We start from the raw sequence: 13703 nt of genomic DNA, 5'->3' as shown, positions 1-13703 counted from the left end.
CTCCTGGAGGTCACAGATTGCTCTCACGGACACTGACCCCTGAGCGGACAGATGTTCTTGTTCACATGTATGAGTAGTGAACTCTTCTTAGAATCGCAGAGACAGTTTTAAATCCATAGAATCTGTGGGCTTTTCTGGCCCTTCATTTTACAGATTATCTCTGTTTACAGATGGGACAATGTGAGATAAATACAGTGGACAAGCTTAGAATTCTCAATCCGGGGAGAAGATCTTACTCACTTTCTTCCCCCTTGCTATTTCTCATTCTTCCTCTTTCTGAAGTTCCTTTCTTAAAGGGTAGGTCCCCCTCTACCCTTTCCTACTGGATCTTTTCCTACTCCTTAAAGTTTTAGCTGGGGAATGTTTTCTTCTCTCCGCTAACGAAACTCCTGAGCCATCGGCTTCTGGGATTCATGTTCAGCCATGAGTTGCCCAGTGTATAATAGAGTAATTTGAAACTTTCAACGGCAAGTGTGTCTTTTTAAAGAAAAATCACACCAGATAGAGTTAAGCACGTGGCCTTAAACTCAGCTGACCTGAAAGGCAGAGATTTTTAAATGCTAGGGTTTGCTAATAGAAGAACAGAGGCCACTGGGAAGTAGGAGGGCTCCGCAGTGTGATTAGGTCGTTGGCAGTCATGAAGTGTCATTTCCCGAAGTTAGACTCTCACCCTCCTGGAGACAGTAAATGTAAGGCCCCGTTTTTCTTGAACTCCATTTCATTTTAAAAGGAAAGACTCCCCAGATCCTAGAGTCTTGCAAAATTTACATCTCAAACAGACATGAAGGAATTTACAGCCACCATTTTTCTGGAGTAGATGCTCTAAAGGAAGCCAAGAAAAGCCAGGCAGTCTGATGTGGGACACATCCAAAGCTTAGGCAAAGGGAGGGACCAGGCTGGCCATCATGATCAGAGCAAAGGACAGTCTTACTGGCAAACTGGAGGAGGAGGATCTTTCTGCCTACCCCACACAAGAGACTGGAAGAAAGAAAATGTAGTTTGTGTTCTTCCCCTTAATTTGCTCCAGGGCTCCTATTTGCCTTTAAATAACACAACTGTACACAGGTAAAATTCCTCTCTTTCAGCAGCTGCAAAAATGTCACATTATGAGTTCTTACCCTTCTCGTTTGCCCTCACACACCGCCTTGGTGGGGTGATCTTGGAGCCTTTTGCAGCCCCCCTCTCCACTTGGTTTCCTACGCTAAGTGAGCTTGGAGGGAGGTGCGATCCTGGGTCCTTTTACCCACATTAGCATCTTCCCTTGAGGATGAAGTCACCGCAGCTTGGTAAGAGGTGGGGCGAAAGTGAGATTGACATAAACTTCTGACCTCAGAGCAGTGTGGGTACTCCACAGGTGACCACAGTGCTGCCCTTCATTTACCACCACACCACCGATCAGTATGCACTATATTTCCTCCATCAGAGCTGATTCAGTTGAATTCACATAAGGGAGCAGTGACTCTTCAGATAGCAACAGGGCGACAGCTGCAAACACACAGCTCTACTGCAGAATCTTCGGAGGAGGTTTCTGCTGACATCTTAGCATCGTTTACTTAATAAACGTTTGCTAATTAAATGATGCATAGGTAGTAGTGAAAATCCTGTGGCATACCAGGCACAGTCCTGAAGGCTGGAACACAGGGTCCTCGTGCTCTAGGAACTTATGCTTAACTTGGGGAGAAATACAATGAAAACAAAAGATAAAATTAACACCAAGTAAGAAGAAGAAGAACAGGACAGGGTTCGGGGGCCGGTAGGTAGTAAGTGATCTGGGGGTGCCAGTCAGAAAGCTGTCTCCAAAGAGGGAGCCCCCATGAGAAGGCAGCGGGTGTGCTGCCCTGTGGGCAGGAAGGAGTGAACTGGGGAGGAAGGAGGGTGGAGGGTGGAGGAGCAGGAGGGACAGGGCTCTGGGCACCGGGTGCAGGGCAGAGCTCTGCATCAGGCTACCAGGAACCACGAAGGACTTGGCAGGAGTCTGGGTTTTATTCTAAGTGCAGTAAGGCCCGCTTAGCTGGTTTTAGGGGAGAGCGAGTCTGCCCTGTGCCAGGGTCATGGGTTATGGGACATGGAGGCCACAGAGACATCACTGAGACTTCCAACTGCAGGAAGTGTAGCTGACCAAGACCTGCAGACTGGTGCGGCAGAAACTCATCGCTGTTTGAGATCCAGGGATGCCCCTTCCAGGGACCGTCCCAGCCCTGGATGAAGGCTTAGGGTACAAAGGCTGACTCCCTGGATCAGAGAGGGTGCTCCTTCCCCCCAAGGTTGGCTCAGGGACTCTGATCAATCTACACCCAGCCTGCCTCCCCGTCACCGTCCTGGGTGATGCACCCAGTGTCTGAACACTCCCAGGCCTCTCTGGGTTGCATCCTATTATCTCCCGCACACCGTTCCACTGAAGAAACCCTTGCTGTTTAATCACCACCCTGCATGCTGGAGGATCCAGACTATCTCAGGGGCTATTGGGGGGAAAAATGGCAAAATCTCTGACTTCAGGAGCTTAAATTTGCATTAAATAAAACCTTCACAGAAACAAAAGATGACAGTGGATAACTATAATCATAAACATAGATTAATTATAAGTTAATCATGTAATAATTATCATTAAACAGATATATAGTGATAATAAAAGCGTGTGTTAAGCACAGTAGTGCCAATAAAAATGTGGTCAGAAGAATAATCAAGCAGAGAAAACTTTTATGAGAATTTGAATGTTTTTTACACATAGACAGTGGAATGAATGAGCATTAAAAGCAGAGAAAGAGGTCATGCAAAGGCCCTGAGGCCACAAACATGCCATGCACAAACCTGCCTGAGGCCTCTGATCAGTTACCCTTCAAGCATGCAAGGTCTAGAACTGCGGCTAATGCAGAGTCTGCAGAGCTGGGCATGGCAGGCAGAGATCAGGGCTTCAGCTTCAAAAATGATGAGGAGCTATTGAGATAACAGGGGCAGGACAGTGAATTTGTCTTTTAGAAAGTTCTGTCTGGCTCGTGAGTGTGAATGGGAAGGACTCTCTCCGAAAGCTTGGCGTACCCTGCAGTTCTTACTGCCTGGCAGATCTCTTTAACCCACTTCCGGTTGTATCCACAGAGGAGTTCCGCTCGCTCCGCCTGTCCTTTTCTCCAAACCTGGATGACTACAACCCAGACATCCCCGAGTGGAGGAGGGACATCAGCCGCGTCATCAGGAAGTCCCTGGTAGAGGTGAGCACACAGGGTCCCTTCCTGGACTTGGACACCTTTCCTGTCTGTCCTGGAAGAACTTGGCAGAGAGAAACCTGAAGGAGCGGAGCTCTGGGAAGCCTGGCTAAAGAGGCTGGGTCCTCGAGGCGGAGCCCAGCCCCGCAGACCTGGGGAGGTACAGGAGTGGCAGACTCTGTACCCAAGGCCTTTGCTACCTCTGGAGCTTATTCTGCTTAGAAAAGAAGTACAAGGAATTCGCATCAGCCCCATGGCAGAGTTCGCAACTGGGCTGCTTCTCATGAGTGCATGTCAGCTGCTGTGCCCACTGCTGTGCCCAAGAGGAAGAGACCACCCTCTGTGTGTCCTCAATGGGCCCTAACTGTTTCCTGAGGACACAGCTAGGTGGGAGCATGTGGGATGTGACGGAAGTCTTAGTTCTGTGTCCTTCTTCTTGTGAAGACATCCTTTCCTCCGGTGCCAGCTCAGTTTGCAGAAGTGGCCAGGGGTGCAGAGAAGGAATTTCCCTAGACTCCTCATAGTTAATAACAGACAGAGCTGAAGAACTGAAGTGCAGGGCCTTGGTCTAAAATCTGGATTTTTATGATATGAGGAAACCTCCTAAGTCTCGAAAGGTGTCCGGGCAAGTACCACGGTGGCCTGTCACCCTCTCCTGGAAGCTGCCACTGATGATTAGGGAGGTGCCTTTGCAGTCCCTCCGCTCTTGCCATTCTGCCTCAGCAGGTGAGCAGAGGAGATGCTGCTCCTGAGGCTGCCTGGTCTCAGAGCCTGAAACCCAGGAAACGGGAGGTGAACTGACTTTCCTGCAGCATCTTCCTAGCCCAACAGGAAAATCAACTTAGCTTCCTTTACATTTTCCTCCTACCTGCACAGGGCATAAAGGCACTGAGGTGCCTCTATTGGAAGAGAAAGGATTAGTCTGCCTCTCAGCCTGCTCCTCATACCGTCCTCTCTGTTGATGGTCACTTCAGCCTATGCAGTGTTCCAGGCTCTCCTCTGGACGCTTTGCTTTATTTGTCCACGTTGAATCCAAAAGTGAGCCCCTGTGTGGGTATTGTTTCTATACCATTTCCTCAGTGGGGAAGAACCAAGCGACATCAGTGAGAAATCAGGGTGGGGACTCAGACCTTGAAAGTTGGGATCTTGAGTTCATGAATTCCTATCCATTTCAATCTATACCTGTCCTTCCATTTGTACAGGGAGAAATAGTGACGGGTGGAATATTGGGATGGAGAAAAGATATTTTTATGCAGTGCTGAACAACTTCAGTCTTGTTTTGGTTTTCTGGCTCTCAGCTGCAAAGCAGGATGTTATTGATAGTTCATGTTTATGGCCACCAGGGGGTGCAGCTCCTAGACTATAGGGCTAATTGCACTAAGGCCTTGCCCTTGGAGCTGTCCGTGGAATGACAGCTGATTCTCTCCCCTGCTATCTAAGGGAGAGTACTTGTGTACTTTAATGAAATCAGGAGAGTACTTGTAGGCTTTAATGAACTCACCGCCTGTCTCCTTCAGCTCTAGGGACCTATGTCCCTGAAGGTCTCCCAGACAGTTGTCCAACTCCCCCAGGTGATTTATCAGCCAGGCATTAGTTCAGCAGTGACCAGCGGCTGGGCTGATTTCTTTCTGCTCACTCTCCAGGGATCAGGTGCCCTGGGCCTCCACCTCCCCAACAGCTGTCCAAAGGGCTAGAAAGTACTGCTCATCAATATTTCTGGGCGGACGTATAGTCTGATCAGCTAAATGCAGAATAAGTGTCAGCTCAGCATCTTCAGCAGAGGGTGTGGGTGGGGGGAGGTGCTTAACACCTTTCAGTTTCCAAGGGACCTGGCCTGAGCAGCAGCTGGCCCAGCCCCTGGTCTCCAGCACCCACCTGCCCTTGAGGTCCCTAAGATACTTGGCCTCTTTTTAGAGTCCTACAGAGCCACATTGCCAAGGGAACCCCAATAATACTTATGAGAGGTGCAGCGTACAGTCATCTTGTTTGTAGATTTCTCCCTACTCATATTGTGGTAGAGTTAGGTATAAAAATGGCTGCTAGGCCCTTTCTAAGTTGGCTTTTGCTGTTGATAAGTCACAATGACAACTTAAATCAAATGCCATTCAGTAAACATTTTTTAAATGTATAACGAGAATGCCTGAACTCAGTCTGAGTTTACCACACAGTAGGGGCATAAAGCAGGAGTCAGATGGGAGCCAGTGTTGGTGTCAAGAGCAGAGAGGCACAGAGCAAGGCTGGTACCATCATTGGCTTCTCATTCGTATCATGCTTCATGGGTACCCCCCCATGTCTTCCTAAAGGCTTTGCATTTACCTTTCTGTAGCTCCCACCTTTCCTGGAATGGAGAAAGATTCACCACCCAGACCCACATTCAGGGAGAGGATTCTGGAGGTCGTAGGTGCCTCCAGGCAGTGAGGGGCCACTGCAGACCTCAAGTGCACAGACAGGCTGAGGGTGGGTACCAAAAGATGTTTTTGCAGGAACAAACTAGTATGGTCACTGGGGTGTAGACATCAGCTTTTCAAGTTCTTGCAAAATGACTTGATCTAACAGGATGGAAAGTATAGTGTCAAATCCATGGCATCAAGCTCAGCTATCTATCTATCTATGAAAGGCCCCTCCCTGTTGCCTCAATGCAAAACAAGGATTTTCAAGGGTGAAAATAAGAACTTAGTTTTATGTTATGTCTTTTGGAAGCCAGACACAAACAAGGAAGTGAAACTCTAATTAGTCACAAAGATGGAAATTGGGATTATAATTATTGACTGGAGAATCATCTAGAGAGAGCACTCAAAGAAATACATCAAGACACAGCAAGTGCAAGACCAGAGGAAGTCGGTCCGTGAGCAACAGAGCATGACCATATGAAGGGCTTGGAGTACGTCCTGCAGTAGGGCTGGTCCTCAGGTTCTGGTGCCATGGAGATTCCCCCAGGGCTGGACTTTGGAGGAGACCTGCTTTGTTAGATGATTAGGATGTGGCTGGTAGCTTGAAGGGTGACTCCAGTGGGGTAATGAAGGGGGAGGACAGGGTAGTAAGGGGCGGATGCCAGAAGTTAGCGAGAGAAGGTCCAGGTACTGGAGGCCTCTAGAGCTAACACTGAACCCCCGGCATACACCCCTGTGTTTTGCTCTCACTAAAAAGCAGGCATTGCTGTTCCTGCGTTTTGTTGAAGGAAGGGTGGGTGCAGGAAAGATAAACCATTAGGGTGAACTTTCCCAGGGTGCAGTCAGGATTAGGCTTCAGCCTATCTTGACTCTGAGCCTGCACTCAGAACAGAGCTGCATCTTGGGGCCTTCCTGCCTGGGGTTCCAGGCCTGCATCCCCCACACTCCCAGCATCTTCTGCCCCCACCCACCCCTTCTCATTGGTCCCCCCCTGCAGGACTCATCTGACCCTCTGTCTCCTCCTCAGGCCACAGGGGTTCCAAGCCAGCACATCCTGGTGGCCGTGCTGCCCGGCCTGCCCACTGCTGCGGAGCTCTTTGTTCTGCCCTATCAGGATCCTGCAGGAGAGAACAGAAGGTCCCCTGAGGATCTGGAGCAGGTGAGTCCCCAGGGAGTCGTGTTCAGCTTCTTCCTTCAGTGTGAGCCACCCAATTAGCCACTCCAGGGATCTTGGGGAGTCTGGGCTTGAGAGTGACAGGACCCCATGTTGGGGGAGTCTTTGTCTCTCTGCCTTCCATTTCCCATCCAAACTCTGGTGACCCTGCTGCAGCCTCACCTAAAAACACCTGGAAGGCGTGCACACTGTGCTGGCTGACTGATTCACAGGTGAATGTGCTGCACTGTTTACTGGATGTGCTTTTTTACTTAAGCACAAAAGTGTCCAGTGTTGTAAATAAACAAAAGCAAATAGTGACCAGTACACAGACGAGGAACCGGTGTATAGCTTGCTTTATCTACTTGCATCAGAAGAGGGTCCTGGCTGGGGTTTAGCCCAGTAGCAGGGCATTTGCCTGGCCTGTGGGGGGCCCTGGGTTTGATCCTCAGCTCCAAAAAAAGAAACGAACTGCCATGCAAATCCAATGACGTATGCATGATCTTTTTCTTAAAAGGTGTGACTTTTTAAAACTCATTAGTTGTTCAGTCATCACTGTTAAGAAAATCCATTTTGTATTCATAATAAAATGAGTGGCATTGTTTCTGGAACACATACAGGGTATATGAGGACCACCTTTTCCTACTTTCTAGCACTTCTTGAGCATTGAACACGTGTGTGTGTGTGTGTGTGTGTGTGTGTGTGTGTGTGCATGCATGCATGTGTGTGTTTCTGTCTCCTGCCTGCCTGCTTTGGTTTATTCTCATTTCTCTCATTTTATCTTCAAACAGCTCCCCTGTCTCCAGAGTGAGAATTGTAATCTTCTTCCTCCTCCATTCAGTTAGAATGATCCCAGTCTTGAGCTGCTATTCCAGTAGAAAGTTAATGATCTTGGTTTCTCAATTCTTCTAGGGATGTAGGTTGTAAAAGGGATTCCTCTCGAAAATGAAGTCAGTACAGGCTATGGGGTACTTGGAGCTTTTTAACTTACTCTGAGTAAACCCCGCATCCAGCCCGTGATCTCTGGCTCTTCCAAGACCTCACCAAACCTCCTTATTACCAACAACCCCAGATTATAGCATTGCCCCCCTCTTGGCCTACTCCTCCTTTCAACTGCCACTTTCTCTCCTGGCAGAAGACTCCGGACTCTAATTTTCTCCATGTGCAGGTAATGAAGAGCGCAGTTGCCTTAAAAAACCCTGTTGAACTCACTTCCTAGTACAGTGCAGCTGGAGGGTGGCAGGAGGTAACATACTGATTTGCTTCTCAGCTTGACCTCTCCCTCCCTGACTCAGCCCTCCATTACAGTCTACAGATTATTATCTGCAGTGCAATTTGGTAAGAGAAAAAAATGCATTTTTTTATCACAGAAGTGCTGAGACTCTAGGGGGAAGTAAATCCTTATCCAAGACCCTTAAGGTGAACTTTTCCAGCTGTTCCTTCTCTGGCACACTCAGGAGCTTCCCACAAAATCCAGGTTATCCAGTATGAAAGGCGGTTGAGAGTCACAGCCAGCTATTTCCCAAGCACCACATCATCTGGCCATCTTTATTCTCACCCTCCTGGGCATTTTCACAAGGCATAGAATTTTCTAGATGACTACTTGAGTGGAACCGTGGAAAGAAAAGGTCTGATATGTGAAATGGCTCACACTCCTCTGGGCTGTGTCTTTCTCTGACTGCCTCTTTCTCTGGGCTTTTTTTCCCTCTACCCCTGTTTCTTCAGAGTTCTGTGCTCCTTCACCACCATCAGGGATCATTCAAGCAGTGATCTGAAGGCATGGGCCTTGCTCAAAAGCTATCTGACTTACTGTTTGGAACACTTGTAGGGAGCCCAGTCATTTTGGTAGGAAGATCTCAGGTTTAGAGAAGTATGAGCCAGATTTCTAGTTTAAACTCTGATATTTGTGGTTTTACTTTATGGTTGAGAAAAGAAAGTAAGGGCCGGAATCAAATAACTGTGAAAGTCACAGCAATCCCGCCACATGCTTGAGAGGACCAAAGAAATGATACAGCAAATTACTAGAGGCTCAGCAAAAGATAAATGCTGTTGGGATCTGTTGGGAGCCGCGTCTGTGATAGCTCGCCTTGCGCGGCGGACGTGCGGCCTGTGGTAAAGAGTGAAGCCTGAGGTAGATTGCCCCTCCCATCGAATATGTTAGTTTCCTGCTTACCGCGTAAACAACCCGCTCAACAATATAGTCTGCCTGGCAACTGATGATGTTAGCCAATCAGCTTGCCTTGCTTACTTTAACATGATTGGACACTGTACCCGTATATATACCGGTGCCACCCCTGGGCGGAAGAAGAAGCCAGATAGAAGCCCGGAAGTAGAAGCCCAAAAGGAGCCGCGGAGAGCGGACCGGTAGAGGCTTTGGGGCAGGCTGAAGCACAAAAGGAGCCGCGGGGAGCGGACCAAAGGAGGCTTCAGCTGGGAGAACCCAGGGCAGGCTGTACGGAGAAGAAAAATAAAAAGAAAAGGTTGTCCACTACCAGACTGTGTCGTGTGTCCTTCCTGCCGGCCGGGAGCGGACATCGACAGGGATCTGTACCTAGATCCCCAGCCCCCCCCCCCAAAAGGGTACACGGCAAAGGCTAAAAGGAGTGAGACACATGGCATGGTCTTTAGGGCTCCAAAAGGACTGAAATCTTCACCAGAGTTCATAACTCCGCTAGCCAGCCGGCCGGCTGACCCTTGGCAGCCTGTATTTAATCAGAACAAGCAAAGAGCTGAGTGGACAATGGAGGAAACCTGAGCAGGATCTTGGGAGGGGTTCAAGGACTCCTCAGAGCAACAGAAGATGCTAATTAAGGAAAACTACCCAGACAGAAAGTCTCCAGGGGGCCTCAGCTGTGGCCTATCTTGCCCACTGAGGCTTCTCCTCATTCTCAGTTTAATCATGTCCAGGCCACGCCACAGCCCTGCATGTGTACTCAGCTTCAATGGCTCCAAAAAAAAAAAAAAAAAGCTAAATAGTTATATTTATGGTCACTCTGGAATAGGAGCATTTAGGAAAATGCAAAAATGCTTTTAGGCCTATCATGGATTGTTTGGTATAGTGAAGGACCTGTTGGGGGAGAGGATACTGAGGGTAAGGGAAGACACTAAGGAATGGAATTTCACAAAGAAGAAAACAAGCACAAAAAGAAAAAGAAAGAGTGCACGTTAATGACACACAAGTTGCCCGGGTTTATGGTAGAAGATGGACCTCTGCACCTTTAGAGGAAAATATGATCCCAATTAAATTGGATATCAGCCTATCCTTGGATCCAAATCAAAGCAAATAATGCAGTGACCACACAGAGTCCATTTGGAGGCAGTGTCCTTTCAATGGAGAAAGGACAAGCAGAATAGAAAATGGAAGAGTATATCAGCAACCTTTTAGGAAAACAAACATTCAGCATGAAGTATCATTGTTAAGAACATTTCTGAATGCTCACATGACCTGCCCTATAAGTCCTGAGTTTTAAATTAAGGAATTGGATGTAAATGTGCCCTGGAGTTCATGAGGAAGGTCATTGAGCTGGGAAGACTGAACAGAAGGTTGAATAGGTAAGAGGTAGGCAAAAGGAGTTAAACAGGAGAAAGAGGAACTTAAAGGTAATGGCAGTGAATCCAAGGGAAAGAAATAGCTATGGCGAATTTGTTTCTTCCGGTGCATTCTTAGAAACACGATTAGTACTTTAATCAAGCTGAATGCTCTTTGCTAAGAAGGAATAGGACAGGGTGAGCTGGGGTTAAATAGAATTTGATAGTCGGCCTCATGCTTGCCTGTGACTTCAAATAAGAGCTGGCATTGTAGGGAGCTGGGAGAGATCTTCCTGCACTAAATACCACAGGGAGATTCCTCGGCTGCTCTTCTAGGGGAACTTAGGGTGACAGGGTCCGGACCGATGCACTGGGTCGTCACCTAGGCGAGGCCCTGTCTAGATGTGGCAGAGTGGTGCTTGAGTTCATCAGAGTTTGCACGTTTCGTTCCAACCTCATGGGTCCGCATTGGTGGACTGACCCACCATAGCCTTGAAACTGCTACTTTTGCCAAAGTTTATTTCAAGTGGATGTCTGTAGTTTGTAACCCCCTTCCATGTTTCATAAATTTACCAACTGCTCAGTTGCTCTTAAACATTTTCCATACATCAAAAGTTTGATGTGTACATTCTCAGAATAATCTGAAAATGTTTTGTCCTAAAGATTTCATTAAAAAGCGTCATGTTTGTTGACTATGTGTTCTGGGCCACTTCCTCCTGGGTGCAGTTGAGGACAGTCTCCAACGTAGGCAGGCTGGTGAGCACGGAGGAAATGGGATATGTGTCATTCCAAGCAGAGGAATTCGGTGCTAAAGACTGGAGAACTCCTTTTCCTCCCCAAGATGCAGTGAGTACAAATATTTTCGGTGGTGGCTTTGCCTGCCTAGCTTGCTGAGTGGTCCTAATGAGTTGCTTGCCACAGTGGATGTGCCACAGGAACAGGAAAGATGCCGTTGATGGCAGCCTAGCCTAATGTCTTCTGGCTGCTGCACCCGATCTTCATCTTTTTTATAGGAGAAAGCAAGGAGAATCTGTGGTTTTCTAGTAGCACGCCTCTCCACAGTGTCCTTTTGCTGGTAGCCTTTCTGGTGTTTGGGTCGAATACCTGCCATCCTCGGTGGTGATAGCTTAAGTGGAGTGTGGGCTGCATCTGAATCACAAGTCTCTCCTACTGAACAGGCATTTACCAAGGATGACCTGTTGTTTCTACGGCCATGCTTGTGTAGCCTTAGTAGAACAGGAAATGGAGTGTGTGGGAGAATAGCGGAAGAAGGATGGCAATATAAAGGATAAATTAAATTTGCTAAGAAAACACACTTTTCTCTGGACAGCAAAAGAGAAGGAAAGAAATTCAATTTGCTCCAGCTGGTTCTGTCTCCCTGTAATCACATCTTATTCCACTTGAGTCTTCACAGGCAAGCATTTGCTGTTGGCATTTAAGTTTCTGCTATGCTTTTCTGTAGACTGCAGTCTCTTACTTTTTGAATAGCACATGCTCTGAGTGTTACAAATTGTATTAACCAGTGAGAAGATCGTGGCCATCCTGAGGGTGGTCTATTCCAGGGGTGGAGAACCTATGGCACGCCTGCTGCCGCAGGCTGTTTGTACCACTGAAAGTGCTAAAAGGTTCACCATCGCTGGCCTGTTTCTTGGGCCATGTTGGTCACTGGCTTTGGGGTGGGTATTTGAAACTTCACGTCACATAGGAATCAGAGGTGGTGGCATAAGTAATACCACGCTGCCTTTTTAAACTCTCCCTAAACTCACTCATCCAGACCTCTCTCTAGATCTTCAGCTGTCTTTTTGTCAACAGGCTCAGGAGCATGATTTTAATGAGGATGTCAGAGGATTAGTAATCAAAACTGAAGTCTCAGCTTTGCAAGTACTAACTGGGTAAACTTACTTAAACTCTCTATTCCAGTACATGGAGATGCCAGCTCTAACACCTGAGACATGCAGTGTTGCACAAAGTAGCCAGAACCAAGCAACTTTACCAAAATAAAATCTTCACTGCATCTGTAATGTACTTTAAAATGAGTGTAACAGCTCTGATCTGATGAACGTAATGCAGGAGAAGCAATTCTGCAAGTGCCATGCTGAACATTTAAAATACGGTCAAAGTCTGTCAACAGTTTCGTACTAATTAATTTGAGTGGAAATGTACATGGCTCTAATTAGGTTATTCTTGTATGGAATGTAAACTTCATTTAGCTTTGTTTGCTCAGGTTTTTCACCATGAAGTATATGTTCTTTATTGAATGTCCTTTGATGCTAGTTAAAGATACTGAACATAGTTTTTGTTGCCTGCCTATTTTTGCATAACATGCTCAGTTTTGTAAATGGTAAAAAGATAGATAAAGCCTATGAAGCAGTACTATAAACTAACCCATCGAGGAAGTTAATTATTTTCAAAAAAGACTCTCCTAGAGACCATAAATTGGAAAGAAGCTGTTCTCATGAATCCTATGTTCTGTTTGGTTATTTATGTCTCTCACTTGAGAAAAAGCCATTTGCAGGAATAAGAAATAAATATCATTTTACCTGGGTGAAAGTGAGAAATTAGTCTCTTCCAAATGCATAATTCCTTTTGTCAGTGGGATAGTTTCTGTAAAACAATTCTATTTCTTAACTGCTTCTGACGAGTCTTTTATATTTGAATTAAATATTTTTGTGGAAATATATATGTATGGATATTTGTAATGTGTATACATATACACATATATGAGTCTTAACACATTAAATATACATGTGTACAGTTTACAGATAAAAATCTTTATGAAAGACCTTTAATAAAAATCTATTGTCAGATGTTTTGAAAATGCTACCAACTGAATGATAAGAATAAAGTAAGAAAGGAATTTATTAAAGAGTACAGTGGACCTGGACATGGTGGTAGAGTCCTATAACCTCCGCAATAAAAGAAATAGAAGCCAAATACTGCCAGTTTGAGCGCACTGAGTGAGGGACTCTGAAAGACCCTGTCGCGAAGGAACGGAGGTAGAAAGGAAAAAGAGAAGGGAAGAGGAAAATAGGAAGCAAGGAAACAGCCCAGTACACAGACTGTGGGTTCCAACCCCAGTACTAGGAAAAAAAGAGTAGAGAGGAAACTCATTTAGCCCCCATTTGCAGTACTTGTTAAAAATCCATTCCGTCTGTAAGTCTGGCTCATTCTGGAAGTTTCCCTGCATAGTTTTGTTTTCTGGTGTGGTTTGCCCAGTGACAGCGTCTGGTGGGCGGGGCTTGCAGTGCTGGACTGAAGGGTCAGGCAGTGGCTGTGGGGCGGGGGACACTTAGCCATGGGGCCTGCTGAGTTGTGAGGCGTCAGAGGTGTTACCTTATGATTCGGAGAGAAAATGGACCAACAAACTCAATAGGAAAAAGAGGAAGAAATACAGAATCGATTATAATAAAATAGTAAGACAAGGGTACCAGG

The 13703-nt window shown here is 46.7% G+C and overlaps 1 protein-coding gene across 6 annotated transcripts in view; it reads left to right on the top strand.

Annotated features, from left to right (window-relative positions):
• Sorcs1 (sortilin related VPS10 domain containing receptor 1) overlaps nt 1–13703 on the top strand; it is a 496139-nt gene that overhangs the window by 457785 nt on the left and 24651 nt on the right. For all 6 annotated transcript variants that reach the window (XM_013158158.2, XM_063244677.1, XM_063244675.1 and 3 more), the window contains exons 22-23: nt 3094–3206; nt 6618–6749. In XM_013158158.2, the coding sequence (XP_013013612.2) occupies nt 3094–3206; nt 6618–6749 (245 nt within the window). The remainder of the gene's footprint in view (nt 1–3093; nt 3207–6617; nt 6750–13703) is intronic.

This window comes from Cavia porcellus, unplaced genomic scaffold, assembly GCF_034190915.1.
Source record: "Cavia porcellus strain 051 isolate PalLab524CR breed Dunkin Hartley unplaced genomic scaffold, mCavPor4.1 scaffold_2, whole genome shotgun sequence".
Taxonomy (NCBI): Eukaryota; Metazoa; Chordata; class Mammalia; order Rodentia; family Caviidae; genus Cavia; species Cavia porcellus.
Note: the sequence above shows the minus strand (reverse complement) of the source record. Positions and strands in the feature narration are given on the sequence as shown.